The 27,796-nt window shown below is 43.3% G+C and overlaps 2 protein-coding genes across 3 annotated transcripts; both read left to right on the forward strand.

Moving 5' to 3' along the window:
- The first annotated feature begins 1,576 nt into the window (after positions 1-1,576).
- tox4b (TOX high mobility group box family member 4 b) lies at positions 1,577-10,873 on the forward strand. Of its 2 annotated transcripts, XM_084546275.1 has the most exons (10): positions 1,577-2,205; positions 3,509-3,577; positions 4,800-4,850; positions 5,337-5,624; positions 5,708-5,968; positions 6,053-6,373; positions 6,500-6,580; positions 8,596-9,249; positions 9,370-9,524; positions 9,615-10,873. In XM_084546275.1, exons 1-10 carry the CDS (start codon positions 2,098-2,100, stop codon positions 9,670-9,672), a joined length of 2,046 nt encoding a protein of 681 aa, XP_084402401.1. In that variant the 5' UTR covers positions 1,577-2,097; the 3' UTR covers positions 9,673-10,873. The 2 variants fall into 2 exon arrangements, with proteins under 2 accessions (XP_084402401.1, XP_084402402.1); XM_084546276.1 differs by lacking the exon at positions 4,800-4,850.
- Positions 10,874-11,685: 812 nt separating this feature from the next.
- Positions 11,686-26,989, forward strand: supt16h (SPT16 homolog, facilitates chromatin remodeling subunit). The gene is made up of 24 exons (XM_084552025.1): positions 11,686-12,131; positions 13,232-13,324; positions 13,423-13,593; positions 14,690-14,842; positions 14,927-15,073; positions 15,337-15,488; positions 16,397-16,569; positions 16,941-17,031; positions 17,111-17,184; positions 17,290-17,402; positions 17,541-17,606; positions 18,780-18,878; positions 19,294-19,409; positions 20,514-20,667; positions 20,927-21,054; positions 21,153-21,415; positions 21,497-21,615; positions 21,954-22,192; positions 22,286-22,361; positions 22,446-22,615; positions 22,738-22,867; positions 23,048-23,174; positions 23,392-23,466; positions 26,055-26,989. Exons 1-24 carry the CDS (start codon positions 12,066-12,068, stop codon positions 26,150-26,152), a joined length of 3,093 nt encoding a protein of 1,030 aa, XP_084408151.1. The 5' UTR covers positions 11,686-12,065; the 3' UTR covers positions 26,153-26,989.
- The last annotated feature ends 807 nt before the right edge of the window (positions 26,990-27,796 follow it).

The raw sequence follows: 27,796 nt of genomic DNA on the forward strand, positions 1-27,796 counted from the left end.
ACTATCCGGCACTGAAACTATGTCAAATACTGGCACGTAGTTAATTCGTTTTATCAGTAAACATAAGTCATTTAATTTATATTTAGCTAGTAAATCGCTTTGGACCAAACCATTGAAGAAAACAGGAGGTAGGATTTGCTGAAAGGACCGTCGTTCAAATGTAAAAATACCGACCAAATTGTACTTATTAAAACATTATTTATTAGTCTGTTCGACGACGTAATCTTGTATTTTGACAGGTGTCCAATATTAAAATACACATCAAAGCAATGATGTAGAAAAGTAAGATCCATTACCAACCAGATTAGCAAATGACAAGCAACCATTAGTAACAGTGTGCTTCCTCTTACAGTTTTCAAAATAAAATCAGGAAAAAGTTTGTAGTTTTTATGTCAGGCGGTATTAATAACCCAAAACATAAATCAACATAATCAAACATCCATAGGTATTAAAGTGTTGTGACAAGTTGTTGCATAGTGTATACAATTTGGATATCTGGAAAATAAAAACATAGAAAAGTATAAACGTATCTAACAGCTACACAAATAAAAGTACATTTATGTTGCGATTAAGATTAGTGGAGTTAAAATATAGCATAAAATAATGAAAAAAAATTACATTGGTATAAGTACAAAACTAAAATGTATAAAATAAATGCAGTTGGCATAAGTCATTCTTAATTCTATTTTATTTCAGATAGCTACAATAAGCTAAATTAAGTCACTAATGTAGGCTGTCCTTAATGAGCTCTAGGTTTGATTACCACTGAAAAAACATCCCTTACTTATTTGATTGATACTCTGTTAAGTACAAGATCCTGTAAGTTGTCTCCTGCAATACTGTATAACTTTGGTCAGGCTTTAGTCACTTGTAATTCAGTGCCATTCAGGGATAGAAGTCTCAATTGTCTGGGGAAATAAAAGTAGACTCCTGTAGCTCTACTTACATTTCCACACTGCACAGTGGTCTTGGGTCAAAGCTTCAGTTGCATAAAGTACCAGCTCTTCTTATCTCGGTACACCACAGTGCTTTCAGTATGCTGCTGTGGGAATCATGATGGTTTTGAAAACTACAACTAAGAGGTTTATTTGGCCATGGAGAGTGGTGTTATTGTAACTATTTTTAAATATTTTGGTATGTTCCCATTCTGACAAAAAAAAAAAAAAAATGTTAATGCTAATGTTCAGTTGAAACAGCCTCAGAAAGGTGGCAATTGGACTATATGATTGTTTTGGAGTATGTAGTTTGTTGTGCTGTTAAACTGTGTCAAATTAAACACTAACGTGTGTGAGGGTTTTGGTATAGTACAAACCACAGCCTTCAAACAAACACATTTGAATCAACTGTTTTCTCGGTAATTTGAAACAAAACCAATACCATAACCCCATTACATTTGTTGCAGGGCTGTTATATCAGCATTCCTTTTCAGTAGTGCACTTAATTATCCGGCAAATCAGAGTATAAATTATCGGCTTTTATTTCGAAACGTTTTTCGCACTACATCCGGCATGGTCGCCGTAACTTATCGTCCCATCCATGATATCGGGATCCATTGAGCATCCTGGCCCGGGCCAACACGAAGCCAAAAACGGCCACTCGGCGTGTTTCCCTTCGCTGTCAGGCACCTTGAAACGATCACGATCCGCCTCCCGGACCTCTCCGGCGGCGTCGGCGGTTTGTCCGTTAAACGTGACTGTTCCGTGTCTGAACGTTGGCGGAGTGAGGCGTTCGAGGACCGACAGACAAACGGGCGCCGGGCTGGTTCGCTTCAGCTAGGAGTACCGCAGCCTTGCGTCAAAGCCAGCTAAAGCTAAACCGTGGTAGGACAAGTCAGCAAGAAAGACGGTTAACAGCCACGTTACCCCGGTTAGCTAGCCGGCCAGACAGCTGTTATTTTTTGGCACAGTCGCTGTCGTACACATGCTCGGTTTTCAGTCAGCCATCCCAACATCTGTGCCAAAGAAGAACCAGAGCTAATCTTAATATCTGACATCTCGGCGAGCATTAAAAAAAAATAAAGCAAAAGTAGTACATTTAATTAATTGCGTAACGTTGAAGAGGGGCCTCATAGCTAACATATGAGGCCCGGTTGAGAAGATGGACCTGAATTTTTACTCGGATTTAACGGACGGTACCGGGCAGCACGACGGTGACCCAGAGTTCCTGGATCCGCAGTCCTTCAATGGATTTGACTCTGACAACAAGGTGACATTCCAGCTGAGAAGCAACTGTGTACTGATACTAGATAGAGAGTACTTCACTTGAATATTTTCATTTTGCAATACACTTCAGACTGTAGAGAGTAAACCGGTTAGTTGGGGCTTCCCTGACACAGACATGTAGTAGTTTCAGTTCCACCAAAGAAGAACTGCCTCTCTAAACATAACAGATGGTTTCATTTAAGTGTTAGAAGCTAATCTATGCAGATCAATCACACTCGTCTGGTATCAAATGACTATTTTTATCCTCAAAGTCAGAAGCAGGACAAATGGACGAGTGGAAGGGTTTGAGAGACAATCTGTGATGGCTGAACGACCGGCGGAGAACATCTCGAAAGCTGAAGCTCTTGTGGAGGTCTTGAGTCCTGGTCTGCAGGGGACCGTCAGCAGGGTCATGGACAGCCGTGCCTTTTGGATGCGCGTGGGGATTGACGACTGGTCCTGGTCCATGTGGTCCAATCCAACTGCTGAAGAAGTTTTGTGTAGGGCTGTGTAGCTGCAGACCAGTCAGGGTGTCCATGCTGACCCCTGCCCTCTGATGAAAGCTTTTGCAATCGAGAAAGAAGAATCAAATTGCCTTTAACATTTGTTGATAGATTGTGCCTCGTTTACCCGGAGAACACATGGCGTCAGAAGGCAAGCCAGTGTAGGCGGTGTGACGCTTTGGGCAATGTGCTGCTGGGAGACCTTGGGTCCTGTGTTCATGTGGCTGTTATTTTGACGAGAGATACTTAGAAGTGTCACCTACCTAAGCATTGGTGCAGACTGTGTACACCCTTTTGTGGAAACAGTATTCCCTGATGGCAGTGGCCTCTTTCAGCAGCCGAATGCGTCCTGCCAAAAAGCAAAAATGGTCCAGGAACAGTTTGAGGAGCACAGCAATGAATTTGAGGTGTTGACTTGGCCTCCAAATTCCCGAGATCTCTGTCTGATCTAGCATCTACTGGATGTGCTGGACAAACAAGTCCGATCCATGGAGGTCCCACCTCTCAACTTGCAGGACTGCTAACATCTTGGTACCACAGCACACAGATTAGGCTAGAGGACTCAATGTCTTCGGGCCTGTTTTGGCAGAGAATATCATATCATTTGGCAGAGAAGGTCGTTATGTTATGGCTAATTGGTGTACTTTTGGTCAAGGACCCTTAAAGGGCTGTTCCACCACTTACTCCATCACCCACAGACAGATTGTACTAAAGCTATTGAACACATAGCATATCACTGATATGCAAAACTGAAAAACTTGAGGGCAACATCATTCTTCTAACACATACACTTGTTTGTTTCAGTTCCCTGGAGGCAGTGACAACTACCTGACAATTTCTGGGTCCAGCCATCCATTCCTCTCATCTTCGGAGGTAGGTCTTTCCAGCATTTATTTTATTTTTGAGTATATTTGTCGCTTTGTTGGAGCCCCTTTCTTCATCAGCGCTGAAGAGCGTATGAGTTTCCCATGTCATCATTAAAGTTGTAGTAGAGACTTTGGAGCCCAGATTTCCAGATGTGGACAATCCTGAAAACCAAACAAATGTGGGTCCCTGGCTATCATTTGATTAACTGCATTGCCAATGCACAGTATTTTAATCTTAACACAATTAATGGTGTCACGATACAACTGCAGATTAAATAACATGGAAATCTGTAGTTTATGTAGTTTATGGTTTGTTAATTTTACTATAGAGTGAAAAAAGAATCGATCAAGTAAAATTGCACACTTCAAATTCAAAGAAATGTTAAGGTTTAACCCATTTTGTTTTCTAGTAGAGTTGGGAACAGGAATTAAATAAAACACAAGCATTATGGGATGAAGGTGCTGTAAAGGTCTTACAGTTAGAAAACGTGATTATTGTTCAAGCCCCTGGTTCCCAACGTTTTTTACTCACAGCCCTTTAAAGGACACGTGTGTATGGTTTGGTGACATCTAGTGGTGAAGTTGCAGATTGCAGTTAATTGAATACCCATCCCTTTAGATAGTGTGGGAGAAACTACAGAGGGTATTATCCATTCTTATCAGGATATGAGTCTGGTAACAAACCATTTGTACGTATTTGAGTATGAGGCGTGATTCTGTTGGGGGACTCCAGATCGAAATTCCCCCACAAAAGGTTTGTGGGTGAGGAACTTTCTGTACTGAAAGAAAGAAAGGTCAGAATGAGACAGTATCTCATTATATCTAGGTATCTATCCTTTGAACCCAGGTTGAAATCATCTCTTAATTAGCAAATAATGTTGCTGTATGAGAGAACCTTTTGTCTCGCAGCAGACCGAATATTCTTCTGTGCAGATGTTTAAAAGAGTCCTCGGTGATTCAGAAAACGCCTTTCATACACGACCCAGGGAATTATTCAAAGACTATCTTTTAGAAGAACAAATGCTGGGCTCTGTGATCGTAATACAAATTGACACGAAATGCTTTTATAAATTTTATATGATGGGCTAGTCATGCATAAAAAAGCCTTCGCTACATATGAACCCTAAGATGTCAGTGCATCAGGTACACATAAAAACTTACAGCTTTAGATCCGCAAGTATGACCCATGACGTCTGTAATCTCCTTACTGACATACTCACGTCTTTTAGTGCTCCTCTAAACCCATTGACCTCTTCAACCTCGCTGGATCTGCTGGTGGAGTATGACCTATTTATAAATACATTTCTCACGCCTCCTACTCAGACTCGCCTTTTCATAATGCAGCAATTTAGGCGCGAGTGAGTCATTGAATGTCACGTGTTGAGGAATGATTGAGGGCTTTTATTATGACGCGGCTGCAGACACTCTTTATCACGTGCACCTTTATAGTAGTATATTGATTTGCCAGTTGTGCAGGTTACCATGGTAATAATCAAGCGTTGGGATGGAGGCCTTTTAAACAGGTGGGAACCAGACTGGTTCCCACCTGTTTTAGACATACTGCAATTTTTAAAATCTAACAATAACTCTTAACTTTTGATTTATTTGTTTCCAAATTAATAAAACTCGCAGTAATTATTTTCCAACTCTCTTGCGTCTCTCAACCTCCTCTTCAAATCGCTGTGCATTCCTTTTCCTCACGTCTCCTCTCTCATCCCCACTCCCCTCTCCCTTTCCATCCTCCCTCGGTTCCTCCCGCCCTCCAGACGTTCCACACTCCCAGCCTTGGCGATGAAGAGTTCGAGATCCCTCCCATCTCTTTGGACCCGGACTCGGCTCTCACCGTGTCGGACGTGGTGTCCCACTTCGGGGAGCTGTCGGACACCGGCCCCTCGGACAGCGTGGTGGTGCCCGGGAACGCTGTGGTGGAAGGGGACGACCCCTCGTTCGCCTCCACCTTCGTCAGCGCTCCCTCGCAGGGGCTGGAGCACCTGAGTCTGGGGGTCATGAACCAGTCAGGAGGAAGCGCTCTGCTGGGGTCGTCACTTGGGATGGTGAGGAGGCATTTTATCCGTCAGAGATAATCTCGCTATTAATCACCAGTTTAATTAACTCACTATTTCTGCTGCTGCTCTAGGATCTCGGCCATCCCATCGGCTCTCAGTTCAGCAGCTCGTCCCCGGTGACCATAGACGTCCCGCTGGGTGACATGGGTCAGGGATTACTAGGGTCCAACCAGCTGACCACCATCGACCAGTCAGAGCTCAGCGCTCAACTTGGGCTCGGGTTGGGAGGCGGGAACATACTGCAGCAACCCCAGTCCCCTGAAAACCCTCTGTCGGCCACAGCGTCGCCCACCAGCTCGCTCCAGGATGACGACATGGACGACTTCAGAAGGGTGAGTTTAAAATCCGAGACCTTTTATAATGAACCTACTGTTAAATTAGCTATGACACGTGTCGCTGTCTCCCCGTCCAATCAGAGCGTCCTCGTTGAATCTCCGGTCTCTCTGGCCGTCTCCCCCGGTGTCATCTCCCTGGATCCATCTCTGTCGGGGTCGCCGCTCTCCGCCCCGAGCTCCAGCGTCTCTCCTGCCGTCGGGCGGAAAGGAGGGGCAGGAGGAGGGAAGAAGGGGAAGAAGAAGAAAGACCCCAACGAGCCTCAGAAACCCGTGTCGGCCTACGCTCTGTTCTTCAGGGACACGCAGGCGGCTATCAAGGGACAAAACCCCAACGCTACGTTTGGAGAAGTCTCTAAGATAGTGGCCTCCATGTGGGACAGTCTGGGGGAGGAACAGAAACAGGTGAGAGGGATATGGAGGAAAGTGTTCTTGTGGAAGCGGAGTGTTATTTCCCAGTCAGCTGTGTAAAATCGGACAGAAGACATGAGATGTGGTGATTTATTTATTTATTTATTTATTTTATTGCAGGTTTACAAGAGGAAGAACGAAGCCGCGAAGAAGGATTACTTGAAGGCGCTGGCGGAGTACAGGGCCGGCCAGATATCTCAGGTGAGTGGCTGCGAGTCTTCCTACATATCAGTGAGACGAGCAAATGACATTCTTTATATCAGTCTAAAGGTTAGATTATGCTTCCGCGTAGTGATCACGCAATGGTCACGCAATGGCCACGCAGTTGCTCGGACGCAGTCGTGAGACCGTGATGGTTCTGCGTGGGGTTTACGTGTCGAAATGCATGCCACACCGGTAGAGGGCGCTATGGTTTTTTGTGACCGACCGACCGAGACTCTTGTGACTATCTCGCCTCGTTATTTACCTTCCGGCTTTTGCCGTAGTCACAGTGAACGATGGACACCGAGACAGAGAGACTGGCGTTGGAGCTCCAAATTATTCAAGCAGAGGAAGAAATACTTATATTGCAAATTAGGCCACGACAAAGGAGACAATTATGTTTATGAGTGGAAACCGGAAAAGCGGTCTCCAGCGGATGTAGTTAGCGGACCAATCACAGCCAATGCCGCTGCGTTGCTGCTGCGTTGCTGCTGCGTTGCTGCTGCGTTGCTGCTGCGTTGCTGCTGCGTTGCTGTTGCGTCGCCTCGACGCGCGTCGAGGATTTTTGGGAGGTGCGCGTCTGGCCCTTGCGTAGGACGCACGGGGGTCCGCAAGGACGTAATAGGTCCGTAATAGGCGCTGTGTCAACGCGGAAGCATAATTTCGGCTTAAAGCTCCGTCCACATATAAAGAGCTTAACTCATAATGTATAGATAGGAGAAGCTAGCTCTTCTTGCCGTCATCTTGCTCTCTATTTGAAAAGGCACTCCACACATGCTAAAGACACTGGTATGGTGACTTCGGGGGTAGGAACCAAAGTCAATGACGGACATTATCGTCGCTATACACCGATCAGCCACAACATTAAAACCACCGACAGGAGAAGTGAACAACATTGACCATGTTGTGACTGTTCAGTGTTCTGCTGGGAAACTTTTGGACCTGGCAAAGGTTTGACACCCTCAGAAGGCCCATGTCCATTCCCTGATGAGTCCCAACTGTTTTGGAGGCACAAGGGAGACCTACACAATACACATCGGTGCACGTCTCTTCTTGTGTGTAACCTCTTTAATATCCCATTTCTGGTAATGTAAAATATCCCCATGTGCCTTAAATAGTTCAAATGCGAATTACCAAACAATTGTATGACCTGCCAGGAAATATAAATGAGAAATCAGTTACATTTATCAGTTAAATTACTTCATTTTAAGCCATGTTAATAGGCAATTTGTCTTTTTCCATTAAAAAAACAAAACAACAACACAGCTACACATGGTGACAATTAACTCATGCTTAGTAATATTACGTGTGTTTTAATGTACCATATTTGGAAACTGAAAATGCTATGCAAGGTTGAAACTCACCTTGAAACCGCTTCCCCGGCTTCAGCAAAGAGCAAGCAATAGTTAAGAGTGAGAGAACGAAAAAAACAACATAGAAATCTCTAGAAGGTGCGTGGTAAAGTCACCTCTGAAAGAACGTGTGTAAATGTACAGGTTTTCTGCTTCAGTTGCTTACAAGGCTTTAGAACATTTTTCTTTTTACGTGTGTCCAGCAGCTTTCAGGTCACAATTTATAAGGAGAACAAACTAAATACACTGAGAGACCGTGATAGCGTTGGAGAACCGTAGCACAAAAATGCTGCCGATGTGAAGGAAGGAAATCTCTTTATATTAAATGTTATTTACAGAGAATTACAGACTTTCACAAACAGATTGGTCTTAAATTAGGTTTCAAGCTTTTATTATTATGGCATGATATTGATCCCATATCATTAGGGTTTATTCCAGTGCCTGGGGATGGGTCTAATTGCTGGTTTATCCTGTTATTGTGATGTGATTAGCACATCATTAGTAAAGTTAGTGGTTATCTCAGCAATATATTGTCCAATCCAATTTAACAAATAGCATTTTGATATTTATCCACACTGACTCTAAACACCATTAAATATGTTTTTATATATGCAGTATTACAGCACATAATAATGTGTTTGTGTCCAACTCGTCTCTGTTCAGGTTCCCATTGAAGTTATGGACACGTCCCCGTCACCCCCGCCTCCAGCCCCGGTCCCTGCGGTCACAGCCACACCTGTCGCCACCCCTGTGTCTCGCCCCACCAGGTCCCAGCACTACAACCCCGAGGAGAACACCATCACCAACATCTGCACCTCCAACATCATCCTGGACCTGCCTCAGGTCACCACGCGCTCCCGCACCGGGGCCATCAAGCCCCAGCCGCCGCCCGCCTCCACCTCCCCGAGCCCCCCCACCGTCACCAAAATCATCATAAAGCAGACGCCGCTGCCGTCCGGCGGCGTGTCGGTCACGGCGACGGCCGCCTCCTCGCCCCGCCAGCCGCCGCCGCTGCAGCAGATGCAGAGCACCCCTCCTCCGCCCCGGCTGCAGCAGATGGTGCACGCCCAGGCTCCGCCGCCCCTGCAGGCCAAACCGCGAGGCGGGGGCGCAGCGGCTGCCACGGCCCCGCCGCCGCCGCTGCAGATTAAAGTGGTGCCGGTGTCGCGGCAGTCGGATTCGAGCGTGCCCATGATTGTGACGTCGGTCGGGGAGACGCCCGCGTCGATGTCGTCCTCGTCAGCTCTCACGGTGGAGGTGGGGCAAGCGACCGCCATGGTGACGGAAGGAGATGAAGTGGCGGAAGCAGAGGAAGGGGCAAGTTCAGCACCACAGTCTCCCTCCTCACTACGGAGTTTGACATGATCAGCAAAAGCTTCTCATATCCACATTTGATCATTTCATATTTAGTTTAACTGTATTTGTGTGGTCTTTCAGATGGAGGTGGAGGTGAACGTTGCCCCTGGTCTGAGCGTGACCCCCGCCACCAGCCCGAGCATTTGCGTGCGTGCCGGTTGCACCAACCCCGTCGTGGAGAGCAAAGACTGGGACAAGGAGTACTGTAGCAACGAGTGTGTCGCCACGCACTGCAAGTACGTACGCAATACCAGTTGTCCTTAAAGTCCAGCAGGTTTGACGATTTACAGAACAAATCCGTTTCAACCCCTCTTTCTCCTCCACAGAGACGTGTTCATGGCCTGGTGCGCCATCCGAGGGCAGAACTCCACCACGGTCACATAGGGAAAGGACGCGTCTGACGGAGGAGCGCCGCACGGAGACGAGACGACAAATGAAACACGTGAAATGCAAACAGACAGGGGAAGGACTGAATGACGGGCTCAGGTATTGGCACGTAGCGGTTTGTTTTATCACGCGCACGTCATCTCGGAGGCGGCGGCGGCGGCGACGACACGGAGGGAACTATTTAAAAGTAATATTATATTGTCCTGTGGCTGCCTCGTGCCTCTGCGGGAGAATAAAACAAACCACTGCGAATACTGTAGAAAACGTGACGGCTCCGGCGCAGGGACGTGGATGAATGGTAAGACGGAAGAAGACGAGGAGGAAGAAACTCGAGACTCTGCTGCTCCAGATGTTTCCTATCCATCATCTGTTGTGACTCAAAAATACGAACTTGATATATAAAAGATAGAACATTTTATATGGTGTTTTTAATTGTTTCGAAAAGAGAAGAAGAGCAGGGAGACTCTTCGCTGATGTATTCAGTTTATTTTATTCATTTCAGATGTGTATGCTCTTCCCTTTACTGTTAAATCGAGGACTGATCTGTGTGAGTGACGGTTTTTCTCTTCTTCAGTATTGTGCGGGACAGTGTTGACGAGCTACTGGGGAAAGAACCAACGGTCTTAAAGCTTTTCTGGAGACGTTCAAGAGGGTAAAATGTTCGTATGAAGCCATTTTGGAACGAGGCGGTGGTGGTGATGGTGGAAGGCCGTTTGTCGGCTGTAAAAGCCGCTTTGAGGGGAAAAGAGATGCCATAATTCAGATGTTGGTACTGAAGACTTTCAAATCAGGTGCTAAGATTCAGGAAAATGTTGTTCTCTGCGCTCCTTTCCTGCTGAGATCCCGTGCGGCGTGAGAGCTGTTTAAATATGTGGTGCATATCTTTGCTTTATTTGGAGGATTTGAGGTGAAATTTTTCGTTTGAGGAAAAGACAAATTTTGAAATGAAATAAACACACCAGCTCTGACAACACTACTTACTGTAAAGGAAAAGGGAATACAGTAAAAAAACAAAAACAAAACAAGGCTTTATTTTTTAATATTGTTTTAATTGAGGAATTGCAGAAGAATCAAGGAATGGACGGTTGCTTCCAAAAAAAAATGAAGTGACGCAGCAGTGATCGCTCTGATTTATTGTAGATATCCTGGAAATGTTTTTAATTATCAAATAAAACATTTTATGTTTTAATATTTACAATTTGGTACACGTTGGACTTGCAACTACAGCTGGAGGGACATTTATCTGCAAAATCTCAAAGGTAATACTTTTTTTCATTCATTTTATTAGAAATTTTCTTTGTTTAAACAAACATTAGTTTTGCCTTTTTTTTATTGAGATGAACAAGATAAAATTTCCCATGTTATACAATAAATATTTATAAATAAGTACACATTATACAGTGTACAACATTTGGGCCTAGATTAGTTATAGAGTTGCAATGATTTCATTCGAAAATAAGCATTTCACAGGTTTTGGATTAATAGAAAACTAACCTGTTAAATCAATTATTTTAAAGAAATCTAACTTCAATAAAATTTTAATTATTTAGGACCCCCTATTTTAAGACATTTAGGAGAAATGTTAAAAAAAAGTCGCAGTTTATTTTCTCAACGAAAAAACAAAAAGTCCACTCAGAAAACGTGAGTGGCGTCAACGAGAGTTATCGTAGCCGCTGTTGCCATCGCGAGATTTGACGTCAGCACAAGCGTTTGATGACGGTGGCGGGAAAAGCCACCATGGCGGGAAAGAAAAAGCAGCGTTGTCAACACACGACAGGGGGCGCTGTTGTGCATGGCAGCGCTGCAGATTACATTAAAATGCGCCACAAAACACGAATTAAAATAAAAAAATAATAAAAATAAAAAGCAGAGGAAAACGATTCACGCGTAGTTTAGACATTTTCATTTTTTCTAATCTCTTAAAATATTTTAATTAGATTTGACGAGGAAGGTTGAGTTAGGCGCCCATGTGGCTTTAAATATGTTTTTTTTTTTTTTTTTTTTTTTTTCCTTAAAGCTGAAATGTTAATAGTCGGAGGGGGAGGGAAAAGAAGCACAGGAGGAAGGGAACGTGGAGGACTGTGGACTTAATTATAACAGACTAATGTGTGTGCGTGTGGTCGTTTTGTTGCTGAAAAAGGGAGATATTAAATAACATTTAAATAATATTTATAATTTATGTTTTATGATTTATGTTGCATGACTGCGTGAAATTATAAGGGAAGCCGCCGCAGCAGCAGCAGCTTCTCGTAGTGGTGTTTGAATCTCTGCAGGCGTGGAAGGAAAGTGCGTTGTTGTTAGTTGACACTGATCATCATCATCATCCTCATCCTCATCCGGCCTGCCGAGAAGCGAAGCCGGGAGCTGGAGTTTGCAACGGAGCACTCGCCATGGCGGTAAACCTGGACAAGGAAGCATTCTACCGCCGGATCAAGAGATTATACAGCAACTGGAAGGTAAAGCTGGTCGAGTTGAAGCGTGTGTCCGAGCCACTACGGCTCGTTTCAACCTGGAGAAAGTAGTAGGCTGCTGGAAGATGTCAGCCGCTGAATTAGCCGCGTTTTTCTCCCGAGCGAGTTGACTCTTGTCGGCGTTAAGGTCCCACTGCCCCGCAGCAAGCGCAGATAGCCACAGGGAGAAGGCCGCAGTCTGAGTTCAGTCGCTGTATTTGAACCAAACCTCCTCACACAATTGTTTGGGCAAATTGCTTTATCACCATCTTATGAACAAGGCTAGCTACCTCATGTTAGCGCCGCTATCACCCCATTCACCACGCTAGCTAGCCCGCTAGCTAGTTACAATCAAGCTAACTTGTTAGCCAAGCGGCTAAACTTGTAGCGAGCGCACGTTTGACTATATGACAATTACATCGTTATAGCGGTGTCACTCATGTATATTTGATCACTTATGCGTGTTTGACATTTGGCCAACGACACAGGTGTCCGTAGTTCCTGTCAGTTTACGTCTACAATCATCTCTACATACAAATGTTAGCATGCTAATTAGCATCAGAATAACGCCAGCAGCATCCCATTAGTAACATGTGCAGTACGCCTGCTGCCTCTAGAAAAGACTTAATTCACACTCTTAAATGTGTTGTATCACTTTGTCTGACACCGTGGCCACTTTTTCACACGCCGAACTCGTTTTCAGAAGTTGTAACCTGCTGTTTAAAGTGGAGTTTTCTGTTTTTGTTGACCCTCAACCCACACAAAAGGAACGGTTCCCGTTTAAATGGACGTTATAAATGTGTTGCAATTAGTTTATGATGGCTGGCGTTTAAAGCAGGTGATGCAGCTTCAGTTGCACAAGCTGCTTCCTGAGCCCCCGAGTGTTGCACACACCGGCTTTGAGTGATGCTAACAAAAGTGGCAGCCTGTGCTAAGTGTCCTAGCAAGTTCACCATAACTCTGGATGAGGTTGCAGCACCTCAGTCTGGATTTATTTGGATTTTGTAGTTGTGTTATATTGTTATATGCTTGAATTTCCCTCGGGATCAATAAAGTATCTATCTATCTATATATCTTATATGTTTTTTCATATGTGTGCTTTCCAGAAAGGAGAAGATGAGTTCGGCAAAGTTGATGCCATCGTGGTGTCCGTTGGAGTGGATGAGGAAATCGTGTATGCCAAATCCACGGCCATACAGGTGAGATGCCGCATAATGCCATCTTTCAAGTCCCTTATAATTTGTTTTTTTTTTGTTTTGTTTTTTTAAAATCGGTCGTCTCTTTTCTATGTCCTCAGACCTGGCTGTTCGGCTACGAGCTGACGGACACCATCATGGTGTTTTGCGACACCAAAATCCTCTTCCTCGCCAGCAAGAAGAAGGTGGATTTCCTCAAACAGGTGGCGGTGACTAAAGGCAACGAGAACGCCAACGGTGTCCCGCCCATCACCCTGCTCACCAGAGAAAAGGTAACGCACTGGTGGACAACTATTCACGCACGACTGAAAGTCACTAAGGTGTGATTTCGTAATGACTGGTGTGTCCATCCTAAAGAGGAACCTGTTTGTGGTCCGAGTTTAGTGGTTTCTTAAGGAATTCTTCAGGTTTGTTTGGATTACTTGTATAAATGAAGTTAAAGTTGCAACAAACTTTGTTTTTACCTTGATTAGTTGATTAATCTTTTAACTGCTAAATAATAAGCAGAACTGTCATTATTATACTTTGATTCTAACATAATAGTGACATATTTCAAATCTTACTTGGACCTTAAGATGCTATTCCTCAAAAGTTCAGGTTTATTCAGTGTTGGACCAATTAGGAAATGTGTTGTTTCTGTATTCTATGCGTCTGTCATTAATTACTGTTAATGAAGCTTAACGTCAACCACTTGTGTTGCTTTTATTTAGAAGTGCAGCTGTTCTATCCATAATTTTTCACACTTGTGTACAAACCTGCGGCCAATTTAGAATCACCTGTTAACCTAAGGTGCACGTCTATGACATGTGAGAGGGAGGCACAGGTGGAACTTGCATGCACAAAGTCCACATCCGGCCCAGACCTTTTATACAGTGATGCAACAGTGCTGCCCGTTGCTTCACCGTCCTACCTGGAGCTGTTTTATTCATCTGTTAAAGGCTGTTTACACCCACTGAAGTCTCATTTAAAATACCACTGGACACACACGGTGTAACCTACGCACGTAGCCTATGCCGGTGCGAGCCATTTATAGTTGTGCGCTCGTCAGCCTGGCTCGCTCTGTAAAAACACCACCCAAACACTAGCCCCAAAAAAATAGTCATCAGTAATAAATTGTTTGTATGTGATTGGAGATTTTTCAGGGCTTGTGCTTTCGTAAACTGGGATTGTTCTGTGTCTTCAGCCCTAATGCTAGCTACATCAGCCTGGAAGCACGGCCTCTATAATGGTCAAGTGTCAGTTTAAGCAAAAACTGCACCCACAGCTTTGCTGTCTACTCCCACCACATGTAGAGGACATTTAAATCTGCTCTGTTGTCCTTCACGTAGACTGAATCCAAACTCTTCTCGTTTGTGTCTCGTGTTTCAGAATGAAAGCAACAAAGCCAACTTTGACAAGATGATCGAGGCGATCAGAGGCAGCAAAGAGGGCAAGTCGGTGGGAGTGTTCAGCAAGGACAAGTTCCCTGGAGAGTACATGAAGAGCTGGAACGACACGATCACAGCCGAGGGACTGGAGAAGGTGAGTCCAAGATGGAAGTACATTGCGAGACCTGTGTGCAGCGATGAAGAGAGTTCTCCAGCCTGTGTTGTGTTCCTCCCGCAGGTGGACATCAGCGCCGTGGTCGCGTACACGATGGCGGTGAAAGAGGACGGGGAGCTCAGCCTGATGAAGAAGGCAGCAGCCATCACCAGCGAAGTTTACTCCAAGTTCTTCAAAGAGCGGGTCATGGAGATCGTGGATGCAGATGAGGTGAGGAGAGGGAACACGGGATTTTGGGGTTCCTTATATTGTGTCATCGTGTTGAAACTGAGGTTGTCTCTGAATATTTTTTTGTCTCATTCTCATATAGATCGTAACACAAAAAAACTTTGGCTTGGAGGGGTTTTCTGGTTCTTCACCATGTACATTATGTGAATTTAGCATTCCCACTTTGTGACCAGTATGAAGCTTTTAACTTTTGGCCAGTAACAGTCGTTTTTTGTTGTCCTTTTTTTTTTTTTTCCTCCCAACAGAAAGTGCGTCACAGTAAGCTGGCAGAGTCGGTGGAGAAGGCCATCGAGGAGAAGAAGTATCTGGGCGGCGCAGATCCATCCACAGTGGAGATGTGTTATCCTCCCATCATCCAGAGCGGAGGCAACTACAGCCTCAAGTTCAGCGTTGTCAGGTAGCTCACCTCTGCAGAGACACAGCCACGTTTTCAGACGTATTTTTTAAAGGACCACAAGTCACATTGTCAGTTTATGGACAGGTTCATAAAATGACAATGTGACTTGTGGTCCTTTAGCTCTTGCTTTGTATTAACGTGCACCCTGAGTGATCTGATCACAGCTGGCCAGCTTTAAGTATGTGTATTCAAGTCGAACAGTAAGGTATGCCTCCACATGGGTCTTGAGCCAGTTTTAGACTCTTCGCAAATAAACCCAGATATGTTTTAAGGCACAGTAGAATATTGTGCAAACAGCTGCTGTCTCAAAGGAATGTATTGCTATCTACCGCTGTTTCAAAACCATGAACAGTTTGTTGTGGGGACATGGTACAAATTATGGAACATAATGAGGAGTAAGGTCTCTCACTCACTAGATGCATACATGTTGAGTTCTTATGTGGGAATTACTCGTATTCATTCATTTCATTTATTATTTCTTGTTTGATTTATTTATTTGGTTAATTGCTCCAATCTCAGAGTACAGTAAAAGGCTCCCCCTGTTAATGAAAACTGGGTGCACGTGTGTTCACGTAGCTGAAAAGATGTGGTCACAGGTGGTTCACACCTGGTATTAACATGTGTCACAGGTTATCCCATCACAAGTGACTAGCTCTATGTACAAGTGTGGGAAACAGGATTCTGATGGATTCTGTTGTTCTGCGCTTTATGTCAAAACTGAGATCTGATCTTAAGTGGTGTCTCGAGACGCGTGTGGAGATGCGTTCTTATGCTGGGTGCGAAGAGCTTCCCACTTGTGATCAGATCACTCGGGGCACACCTTGATACCAGGTGTAAAGACATGTTAAGAGACCTGTCGTCTTCAGTCAGAATAGATCATAAATCCTACTGTTCCCTCTCTGTACCAGTGATAAGAACCACATGCACTTCGGTGCCATCACGTGTGCCATGGGGATCCGCTACAAGTCGTACTGCTCCAACCTGGTGCGCACCCTCATGGTGGACCCCTCTCAGGAGATGCAGGACAACTACAACTTCCTGCTGCAGGTGGAGGAAGAGCTGCTCAAAGAGCTCAAGCATGGTGAGTTTAGGAACTTGCTGAGAGTGTGGGAGCTTTGGGATCTCGGCGAAGCCATCAAGTAGGATGCTTGCGATCCAAGAAATGTTCTGTTTTATGATTTTCATACATTTTCTTGAACTTTTTCTAATGTGAAATCATTTAAGTTTAAATAAATTAGGGCTACACACTTTGGTTTACATATATTCTTTAATCTGCTGACTATTTTCTTGAGTAATTGCTTGAATGTTGCAGCTTCCAGGAGCAAAGGAAGATGTATTTAAAGTGCTTGTTGTATTGTAGTGGCGAGATAAAACTAAGAAAGCCTCAAATCCTCACAAAAGAAAAATACCAAAGAAACATTTTTCACCTTTTCATTTGTCTCTCCTCCACAGGTGTAAAAATCTTGGACGCCTACAACACAGTTCTGGAGTACGTGAAGAAAGAGAAGCCAGACCTCATATCGAAGCTGACCAAAAACCTTGGGTAACTGCACACAGACCTTCCAGCGCATCTTATCCTTCAGCGGCGTCCCAGCACTCACGTCTTCATTTTGTTTTTTTAGCTTCGCAATGGGCATTGAGTTCAGAGAAGGCTCGTTGGTTTTGAATGCTAAAAACCAGTACAAACTGAAAAAAGGTGAGATTGTTTACTATTTTTATGAATAAGTTAAACTTATTTTAACTGCTACTTTATGGGAAACTGAAGTGAGTGTTAACCAAAACTTGCATGTGTCTCCATAAGGCATGGTGTTGAGTATCAGCTTGGGTTTCGCCGACCTTTTGAATAAAGATGGAAAGAAAGAAGAGCAGAAGAAGTACGCCTTGTTTATTGGCGACACAATACTGATCAATGAGGTAAGGCAGCTCTAACGGTTTATTTCTTCAAGTGTCTGTTGTCACTTCAAGCCACAAAAATATTTCAGCTGGTTATGTGATCGACTCTTTTGGGGAAAAAAAGCATATTTCTAACGACCTGAAATGTTTGTTGAACAGGAAGAGGCAGCCACAATACTCACACCAGTGAAGAAAAAGATTAAGAATGTGGGAATCTTCTTGAAGGTACGTTTGTTTATTTCAGCTTTTTATTAGAAATTGCACAAATGGAACAGTTTTCTTGGAGCATTAATAAAGTGTTCTGATTGTGATCTATATCCGGTTGATAGCTGCTCTAGCTAGCATAGGCATGTAGCACAGCCAATGCTACTCAGCTTTTTATTGCCACTCTGTTTTTAATGATGTTTAAGGGAAACCAGCAGCCACATTTCTACTGTGCTAATGCTTTTTGACTGCTTGAATTTTGTCGCATTTAGCCGCCTCCGTTATCATTTTAAATGTCGGGCACGTTCAAGAAATGCTTGGCACGTGATTAGCTGTACTGTGTATCTTCAACCAATCAGATCAGTGAAAAACACGATGTATTAGTGTGAGAGCCGAAGAGGAAGCTCCCTGTAGCTCGCTATGTAGTTAGCATGTCAGCAGACCATCTTGCTGTCTTTAGAAGAATGATTTGAACATGAAAGTCAAACTTACACTAACTCCACCATTGTTGCTTTCAAATGAGTAACTGAACATCTGAACATTCAGATATACTATTATATATATATATAGATATATATAGATATAGATATATTTCAACAACATGATCATCCAGAATGAATGAATGAGACTGTAGACCAACTGATCAGCATGATCCAGGAGAGGCCAGTTCTGTACAATGCTGGTATAAAGAGCTCATTATTGGATGTAGTCTTTGTGGTGTGTTCAAGTGCAACTTTTTGGTCAAAGTCAAACATTTGTTGCTGGTAGTTTTTTGGGCCTGGCTTTTAGATCTTGCACAGCAGCTAACTCGCTTCAAACATCTGTACGAGTGAAAACCAGTCGGACTTAACAGTACAACATCATATTTACTCAGAATAAACCAAAGAAACGAAAAGTGTGAAGCTCCCAAGCCTACCAGTTAACGGTAGCTCTTCCTGCTTCCTCTTTAAAGATGAATACAGACTACTGCCACCTGCTGGCTTGAAGAGTTATTACCTTTTATGCACGCTCAGATTATATGTTGCCAGCTAGTCATTGGTTGTAGTCTTCGTGGTGCCTTCAAGTGTATATTTTTACTCGACCAAATAACAGCAGTTAGAAAATTAGGTCAATAAGAACAACTACTTGTAATTTTTGTAGCATTGAAACATAGTTTAACAGGTCGGCATTTTTATTATTTTTTTTTTTTTTTAGAATGATGATGAAGAGGATGAGGAGGAAGATGGCGACGATGCCGAGGAGCTGCTGGGGAAGGGAGCTCGTAGCGCCGCTCTGCTCGCTGACAGAACCAGAGTAAGTGTGATGGTGTCTCTCTGCTGTTAAATATGTGACTGGTGATTAGTGTATTTTTGGTCCTTGATGATTAGTGTCGATAACTAAGAGTGTGAATGTCTTTGTACTCTACCAGCTACTTGGGAAGGTAAGTATTGTTTTCTAATAAAATCTCATCGGTTGAACTGCCTTAATTGTAAAAACAACAATTATTTTGCTGATGGGAGGGAAAAAAGTTATTTTAATTTCAGTCAGTGTTTTTGTGTCTTTAATTTTTTTTTTTTAACTTTTTTTTTGTTTTGTTTTTTTTACTTTTCATCATCTGAAACACACGTCTGTTTTCTGCATGAATGTTGTGTTTTTCATCTTTAAAAAACAAATCTCGGCCTCTGGTTCATTCTCTGCGTAGTCACTCTGTTGTTTCTGTTAAACTCAGAACGAGATGACGGCGGAGGAGAAGAGGCGAGCTCATCAGAAGGAGCTGGCCAATCATTTGAACGAGGAAGCCAAGCGTCGTCTGACGGAGCAGAAAGGAGAGCAGCAGATCCAGAAGTGAGTGCTGGAGGCCCACATACACTGCCTAGACCAGCGGTTCCCAAACTTTTTTGGCCGCGCACCCCCTTCTATATCCCAACTGCGCTGACACACCCTAAACCCCCACACCTTAAAAAAAAAAAAAAAAGCAACAAGCTTTTTTTATAGCCACATTAGAGGCAGCATGTTTAATCATGCTCAAGTTACCAGAACACACGTAGAACAAAATAATCACGATCACGACAACGCACTCTCGCATTTGAATTAAACTGAAACACTGTAACATTTTCAATATAATGAAACAAAGTTACGCACAAGCTTCTACTTTTAAGAGCAAAGGGGATGGATGACAGGCTCAGGCTCAGAGGCAGAAAGCAGATAAGTTGGGAGAAATATGGCTAATATTTTCAGCCGCATTAAACAAAATTGCAGCAACTTTAAATGACCGTGGAGCTAACACAACCGCGTCATCATAACACAGCGTTTATGGAAATAAAACTAGAACGCCAGTAATTTGAATTAAATTGTAATAAAGTTACACATGACCTACAACATAAATAACAAAGAGGATAGGCTCAGGAACAGATTAAAAAAAAAAATAAAAATGAGGATCCATCTGACGATTTTCAAGTGCAGCGCAGCTTGCTCAGTTAGTTGCGCATATACGGTGCGTAGAAGAAGATAACTTCTTCTCCGCCATTGCATTTTGCATCTCGCCCACCCCCTAGAGGCAGTTCACGCACCCCCAGGGGTGCGCACACCACCCTTTGGGAATCCCTGGTCTAGACTAAACATTAGGAACACAAGTGAAAACAAAAGCATAATTTAGCTACGGCATATGGGGTTATGCCTTCAAAAGAATTTCTACCTGTGCCCTGATGTCTGTGTTGTTCTGTAGTTACGCCTTTGAAACACTAGGTGGTGACTGGTCAGCTGTGTTGAGTTTAAAGATTTAACACAGGATTGTTACATTAGATTTTTTATTTATTTTTTAACCGTTGTACCTAATGAACTGGCTAGTGAGTGTATTTCTTAAAGGGCTCAATAAGAGGTGACTGTACATTCCCACGTTTTAATTAATGTCCTAGTCATTAATTAACTGATCCTCTTTGTCCCTCCCAGGGCCAGAAAATCTAACGTGTCCTATAAGAACGTGTCTCAGATGCCCAGGGAGAGGGACATCAGGGAAATGAAGATCTTCATCGACAAGAAGTACGAGACTGTCGTCATGCCCGTTTTCGGCATCGCCACGCCGTTTCACATCGCCACCATCAAGGTAAGAGGTCCCATCAGCTGTGTTATTTACCTGCTGAAGGTTGGTTACTCTCGTGAAAGCAGAATGTTCTTGGAAATCTACATAATTTAGTTTTTTATGCCTATATGAGCAAAACAAATTGTTTTCAACTTGTAAATTTGCTGGAAACAAGTGTTGCTGTACTAGCCATTAGCATCTGCTCCAGAGTCTTTGAGTGTTTGTGTGTAAAAATAACGTACTACTGCTGCCCTAATGGATTGTTTTCGTGTTCCTGGTCTAGAACATCAGTATGTCTGTAGAAGGAGACTACACCTACCTGAGGATCAACTTCTACGTCCCTGGCAGTTCTCTGGGACGACAGGAAGGCAACATCTTCCCCAACCCAGACGCCACATTTGTCAAAGAAATGTGAGGATTTACAAAATACTCAGTCCAGTTCGGATGCATGTTTGATGTGTTCCCTCTCACTCAAACTTGAACCGTTTCCCCTTTTACTTGCTCCTAAGCACGTACCGGGCGTCCAACCTGAAGGCTCCCGGTGACACGTCGGTCCCCTCCACCAACCTGCAGAACGCTTTCCGCATCATCAAGGAAGTACAGAAGCGCTACAAAACACGAGAGGCAGAAGAGAAGGAGAAGGAGGGCATCGTCAAGCAAGACTCGCTGGTCATCAACCTCAACCGCAGCAACCCCAAACTCAAAGACCTGTACATCAGACCCAACATCGCACAGAAGAGGATGCAGGGTTCACTGGAGGCACATACCAACGGTGAGGGGACGGAGACGAGAAGAGGAAACTCGACGTTTGGAGGTTGATGGTGTTTTAATAGAAACTCCTCTCTCTCCTCAGGTTTCCGTTTCACGTCAGTCCGCGGTGATAAAGTGGACATTCTTTACAACAACATCAAACATGCCATCTTCCAGCCGTGTGACGGAGAGATGATCATTGTACTGCACTTCCACCTCAAGGTATGCTCAGTAGTTTACCACGCTATCACGTCAATACTTGAGTTTTTAAAGTGTAATATGAGTTCATTTAGTCTCTTGCCTGTGTGTTCACCGAATATAGAGCTACAGCTAGCAGGCAGTTAGCTTAGCATAACAAACATTTGAAAAATGCGTTGAGTTTTAGATTGACTGCTGGGAATATTTTGTTAGCTTTAGCATTTAACCTTTATGCTAAGTCTGGCGGTTGTAATTTGAAATTTACAAGGACAGTATTTCTTCAAATTTCCCCAAATGTTCCCAAAAGTATTCCTTTAAGTGTGTATGTCTAAGTTGGCCTCTGTCCTCCATGTTTCCTCCAGAACGCCATCATGTTTGGAAAGAGGCGCCACACAGACGTCCAGTTCTACACGGAAGTCGGGGAGATCACCACAGACTTGGGCAAACACCAACACATGCACGACCGAGACGACCTGTACGCCGAGCAGATGGAGCGGGAGATGAGGCACAAGCTCAAGTCGGCCTTCAAGAACTTCATAGAGAAGGTGGAGACGCTGACGAAAGAGGAGCTGGAGTTCGAGGTGCCCTTCAGAGACCTGGGGTGAGTCGGCCTGGACAGTTATACTTTAAATGTCACCTTAACAGATGTGAATGTGGAACTAAATAACCTCTGTCTGTCCAACTTTGTTTCCAGATTCCAGGGCGCCCCCTACAGGAGTACCTGCCTGCTACAACCCACATCCAGTTCCCTTGTCAATGTTACTGAATGGGTGAGTGAGTAGATGCACTAATTTAAGCCTGGTTTTGTTTCCAAGATGATTAGTTTTCTAAAAATCCCCCTTATCCGTCTCCAGCCTCCGTTTGTGGTGACCCTGGACGAGGTGGAGTTGGTCCACTTTGAGCGTGTGCAGTTCCACCTGAAGAACTTTGACGTGGTCATCGTCTACAAGGACTACAACAAGAAGGTCACAATGATCAACGCCGTGCCTGTCAACTCCCTAGACCCCATCAAGGAGTGGCTCAAGTAAGGCCTTTACTTCAGACATTTGTCTTGAATATAATTAATCATCCAAATCACTATTTTTAAGTCTTTTGTTTGACAAACGGTGTCAGTCAAGTTTCTCTGGTCTCCTTTGTTTCCTTCAGCTCGTGTGACATCAAGTACACAGAGGGAGTCCAGTCTCTGAACTGGACCAAGATCATGAAGACCATCGTAGACGACCCAGAGGGCTTCTTCGAGCAGGGAGGCTGGTCTTTCTTGGACCCGGAGAGTGAGGTGTGTTTTTAATAGGAACTGAGCTAAAATGTGTTTTCCTGCGTATTTCTTGTTAAAATTCCCTCCATTTTCTCATAATGAAACGCATATCAATTATAATTTACTTCAAATGGTCCTTCTTTTTTTTTTTTTTTTTTTTTTTGATTATATCCCTTTTCCTCGGTTTTGTTTTTGCCTCAGGGAAGCGGTGCAGAGGAAGATTCGGAGTCAGAAATGGAGGATGAAACATTCAACCCATCTGCAGATGAAGAAGAGGAGGAAGAGGAGGACAGTGACGAAGATTACAGCTCAGAGACAGAGGACTCTAGTATGACTTTTAGTTATTTCATGCCGAAGCATCCACTCTGTAGTTTCAGCTTCTCAAAGATTTTTATGTTATAATATATTCAAAAATATATTATTGAGATTATTAAAGTTCAGTTTTCATAAATCTCATTGAGCTGCTCCAGTTTATTCCCCATTTTCTTCAACTTCAGACAGACAAGAAAATCTAAACTACTCTGTTTGTGTGCTGTGTGTCGCAGATTACAGCGAGTCACTGGGCAGTGAGGAGGAGAGCGGGAAAGACTGGGATGAGCTGGAGGAAGAAGCCAGAAAAGGTTTGTATATCTGCTCAGGTCTGGTCAGTTGGTTGAATGCCGTCATATTGCAAAAGAAAAGTGTAATAGAAATAAATTAAGAGGTTCACACTAGGGTTTAATCCCGGGAAACGGGATTCCCGGGAAATCTGATCAAGACTATTTCCCGATTCCCGGGAAAGGTTATGATGGGAAACGGGAAATATATATTTATTTATTGTTACACGTGCGCTTCTATTGTTGTCTTACGTTAACGTTAAATTCAGTGCAGCAGTAGGCTATAGCCTAGAAATCCACGCACCCTAGCGGCAGCAAATGTCATTTGCAGCAGTAGGCTACCAACCTCCTAATGATGTCTGCAGCCAGCTTTGTTAGGCCGTAAGGTGAACCCTGTTATCGTTTCATCCCGCTCCACAGTCTGGCATCTACACAATCTTTAGTTCATAAAACATAACGAGTCATGCTAAGCTACCCAAAAAAAGTTCGTCGCAAAAATTCCAGTCGATTGCCGATGCGTCTATGTTTTATGCAGAACTAGTTTCTTCAGAGCGTAATAAGATCTTGGTCGCGAGTGGTGGCACGGTTGGTCACGTGATCGTTCTACACCAATACGGTAGCTGCTTTTTGGCAGATAGGCTGTCACGCACGCAGCTCACTTGATCACGCAGCAGAATTGATCATTGCAAACTTTGTTGATATGGACATAAACTGTGTTTCTTGCCCTAATAATGTTACAAATAATATAAAACATGCTGGGAACGCATATTTGAATGATATCGATACATTACTTGGGCAAAAACAACAACAACAAAAAACAGCTATTTCCCGGGATTCCCGGGAAATGGGTCGTCTTTTCCCGGGATCTGATTCATCTAATTTTCGGGAAAAATATTAAACCCTAGTTCACACCAAGCCTAGGCTGAAAAAAAATGAAGCTCCAAAAACTGCTGAAATAGCCACTTGAGGCTGGCTCCAAAACTCACGGCACTCAGATGATGTGTTTGACTACATCTCTTAGTCTTCTGTCCATCACTACATAAATCCAATCCAAATTTGATTTGCTTGGCAGATCTTTGCTGGTGTATAATCAATTTGGAACAGAGTGACACAAAAATTTGGCTTCCAGGCTACGTTGACAGTGCACGTGGATGTTATTGTGTTTGAGAGACATAGATGGTGTAAACTACACGCATAGCCTACGCCGGTGCGATCCATTTATACTTGTGTGCTCGTCACTCTTGCTCCCTCTGTAAAAACACCAAGAACACTAGTCGGCGCTGTGTTTTTAGTCAGTCAGGTTCATTTTTGTTTCTTTTTTTTTTTTTTTTTTTTTTTTTTTTTTTTATTTAGAAAAACAAGCAAGCTGCTTACAAGACAAGGACAAAAACAGTGTAGAACACTGAACAAAATAAACTGTGCTAGTTGTATGTGTTGTGTTGTGTGGGTGGGTGGGTGAAGAGAAAAAAAGTAAATAAATAAATAAATAAAAAATTAAAAAATAAAGAAAGAAAGAGAAAAAAGAAAACAAAAAACAAACAAACAACAAAAAAAAAAACCCTAAATAAATAAGTAAATAAATAAATTGCAATACTAGTAAACAAAGAGTGGAGAGGGTGACAAGAATTCAATGCTATCTGTTACATTATGTTTTGCTTAATTATAATAAGATGAATAATATCTTCCATGATAAGAATTATACAGAGCCTTTATCGATTAAATAGAAAAAAAAAAGGGGGGAATAAATTAATTAATTAAATAAATTAATCAATAAATAACAGTTTAGGAAAAAAAACACACACAAAAAACAGAAGTAACGACAAACGGCTCAGTTATTCATATGTGGGGTGCTGGCGGGGTTTTGAGGAACATCCGGGACACTATAGACCCCTAAGCACATGTTCTGGAGTTGTGACCAGTATGTATAAAATGAGTCAGTCTGATTGTGTTTTATTGCTATTTGTTTTTCTGTTTCGATGTGGTCGGATAATAGGAGTAGCCATTGAGATATTGTGATTTTTGTTCTGTCCTTCCAGTTTAGGAGGATAGTCTTTTTAGCGACTGTTAAAGCGATCAATATTGGTTGTTCATACTTCAGTGGCGGTTCAACTACAGAAAGGTTTTTAGTCAGTCAGGTTCATTTTTGTTTCTAATTCCTGCTTCACTTTCAACAATGGCGACTGAAAGTTTTGCCAAAATTTTGCCCAAGACTAGTCTCCGAGCCTCCTCAGTTAAACTTTCCTGGATGTGTTCCATCTTTATTGATCCAAAACAATCAATTAGAAAATTGCGGAGATGGAGAAGCAGCCGGAGTTGTTCCGTAGTTACATTTCTGGGGAGGTGACACGTCAGCTACGACGCTACGGTCTGCGTAGGGGTCAACGTTGACGCCGTAGCTTCTGCGTCGACTTCGAAGGATTAGCGGGGCCTCAATACTGCAGAACCGCTACAAAACATCCCGGATTGTTTGCATAACTTTGGCTAATATACAGTCTGTTCTTTAAACAAACTAAGAAATGCAAAAATCCACCAGGAATTGTTTATGTGGATTGTTTGCAGCATGTAAATAGTCCTGGTGACTGATTATCTGCTTCTCCTCCCCCTCCTTTCAGCCGACAAAGAGAGCCACTACGAGGACGAGGACACCGCCAACAGGAAGAGGAAGGGCCCGCCATCAGCCCCGCCCCCCAAGAAGAAGAGGCGGTCCTAAATTTCTCCCCACAAACACACAAACACACAAACACACACACACACACACACTCATACTGCCAAACCTAGATGCCCCTTCCTTCTACCCCAACTGGCTCTTTGAACGCTCTCACTTCACACATGCTCAGACACATGTTGTGTACATAGACACCCTCTTTATTTTCGTGTTGCTCCGTGAAGTGTCGCGTTGAGATGTTGGAAAGAGCCAGCAGTTCAGTCGCACTTCATCCATTAGCTTTTTATCCCCCCTCCCTCCACCTCTTTCATTTCCATCCATCCGTCAGGGTTTCTCTTTTGTGTGTCTGTGTGTGTGTGTGTGTGTGTGTGTGCGCGAGCGCGAGCGCATGTGTGTTTAAATGGGTTTTTATTGCAAGCATTGTTTATTTTCTGTTTAATAAGAAGTTTCTTAACTAATGGATGATAATAAAAGAAAAGACTTGACATATCGTCTGCCAAGTGTTTTATATAAAACATATGACCCCTCCCCTATGAACACACATCATCATTCACCTCCTTGTTTTCTTCAGTGTTTGGTAAACTGTGCGAATAAGATGGAACATTTGTCTTTTTTGAGGATGGGGAGGGACATATGCACATTTTCTGATTATTTCTTCCTTTTTTAAAAAATAAAATAAAAAAAATAATGGGATTTATGAACTTGCAGCATACACACACACACGCACACAAACACACTGTGTCCTTCGCACTTGTCCTTCTCTGTCCCCCCCTTTTTTCTTTCTTTTATTTTTTTGGTTTATTCTGAGTAGATATAATGTGTTGTACTGTTAATTCTGAAAATCCTGTTTTTGTTTTTGTAATAAAATTAAAAGCAACATTAGTTTGTTTTCTGTGGCCTGTTTTCTGTCAGAGTGGCTGGTCTTCACTTGTGCAGATGTTGGCGTTCGCTTAAGATTTGAACGGCTGGATGCACTAAAGGGACACCTCATGAAAGGAAATGCCTCTTCTTACCAGCAGGTGTCAGTATTCTATTCATTATTTAAAGGGCGAAGAGGAAGGCCTACTATTAGTTGGGCAAGCTGATCTCTTATGAATCAGTTGATCATGTTACAGTTCACTCGTTCTAGATGATCATGTTGTGAAAATATCTGCAAAATTAAATCTTGAGATGAAGAAAAAAATGCCTGTGTGACTTGAAATTAATCGTTTAGTGTATCTTCATCAGTTCCGTTTCTCTGCGTGTGCATCGGTTCTCTAAGCTGATAAACCAATCAAAGATATCTATGATTGACTTGATAAGGCTGAAGAACCAACATGGGTCAAACTAGTGTCTACGGTGAGCGACACATGGATAAAACGAGGATCACAGACTCAGCAATGGCCTGACTTGGGCCTTTCTGTGTGGAGTTTGCATGTTCTCCCTGTGTCTGCGTGGGTTCTCTCCAGGTACTCCAGCTTCCTCCCACCGTCCAAAGACATGCTGGTTAGGTTCATTGTGATTACATCTACCTGATTTGGTTCTAAATCGGCCGTAGGTGTACATGTGAGTGTGAATGGTTGCTTGTCTCTGTGTTAGCCCTGCCATAGACCTGGAGACCTGTCCAGAGTGTATCCCGCCCAGTGACTGCTGGGATAGGCTCCAGCCCCCCTGCGACTCTCCAGAGGACAAGTGGATACAGAAGATGAA

The sequence above is a fragment of the Chelon labrosus genome (assembly GCF_963514085.1).
Source record: "Chelon labrosus genome assembly, chromosome: 1".
In the NCBI taxonomy this organism is placed as follows: Eukaryota; Metazoa; Chordata; class Actinopteri; order Mugiliformes; family Mugilidae; genus Chelon; species Chelon labrosus.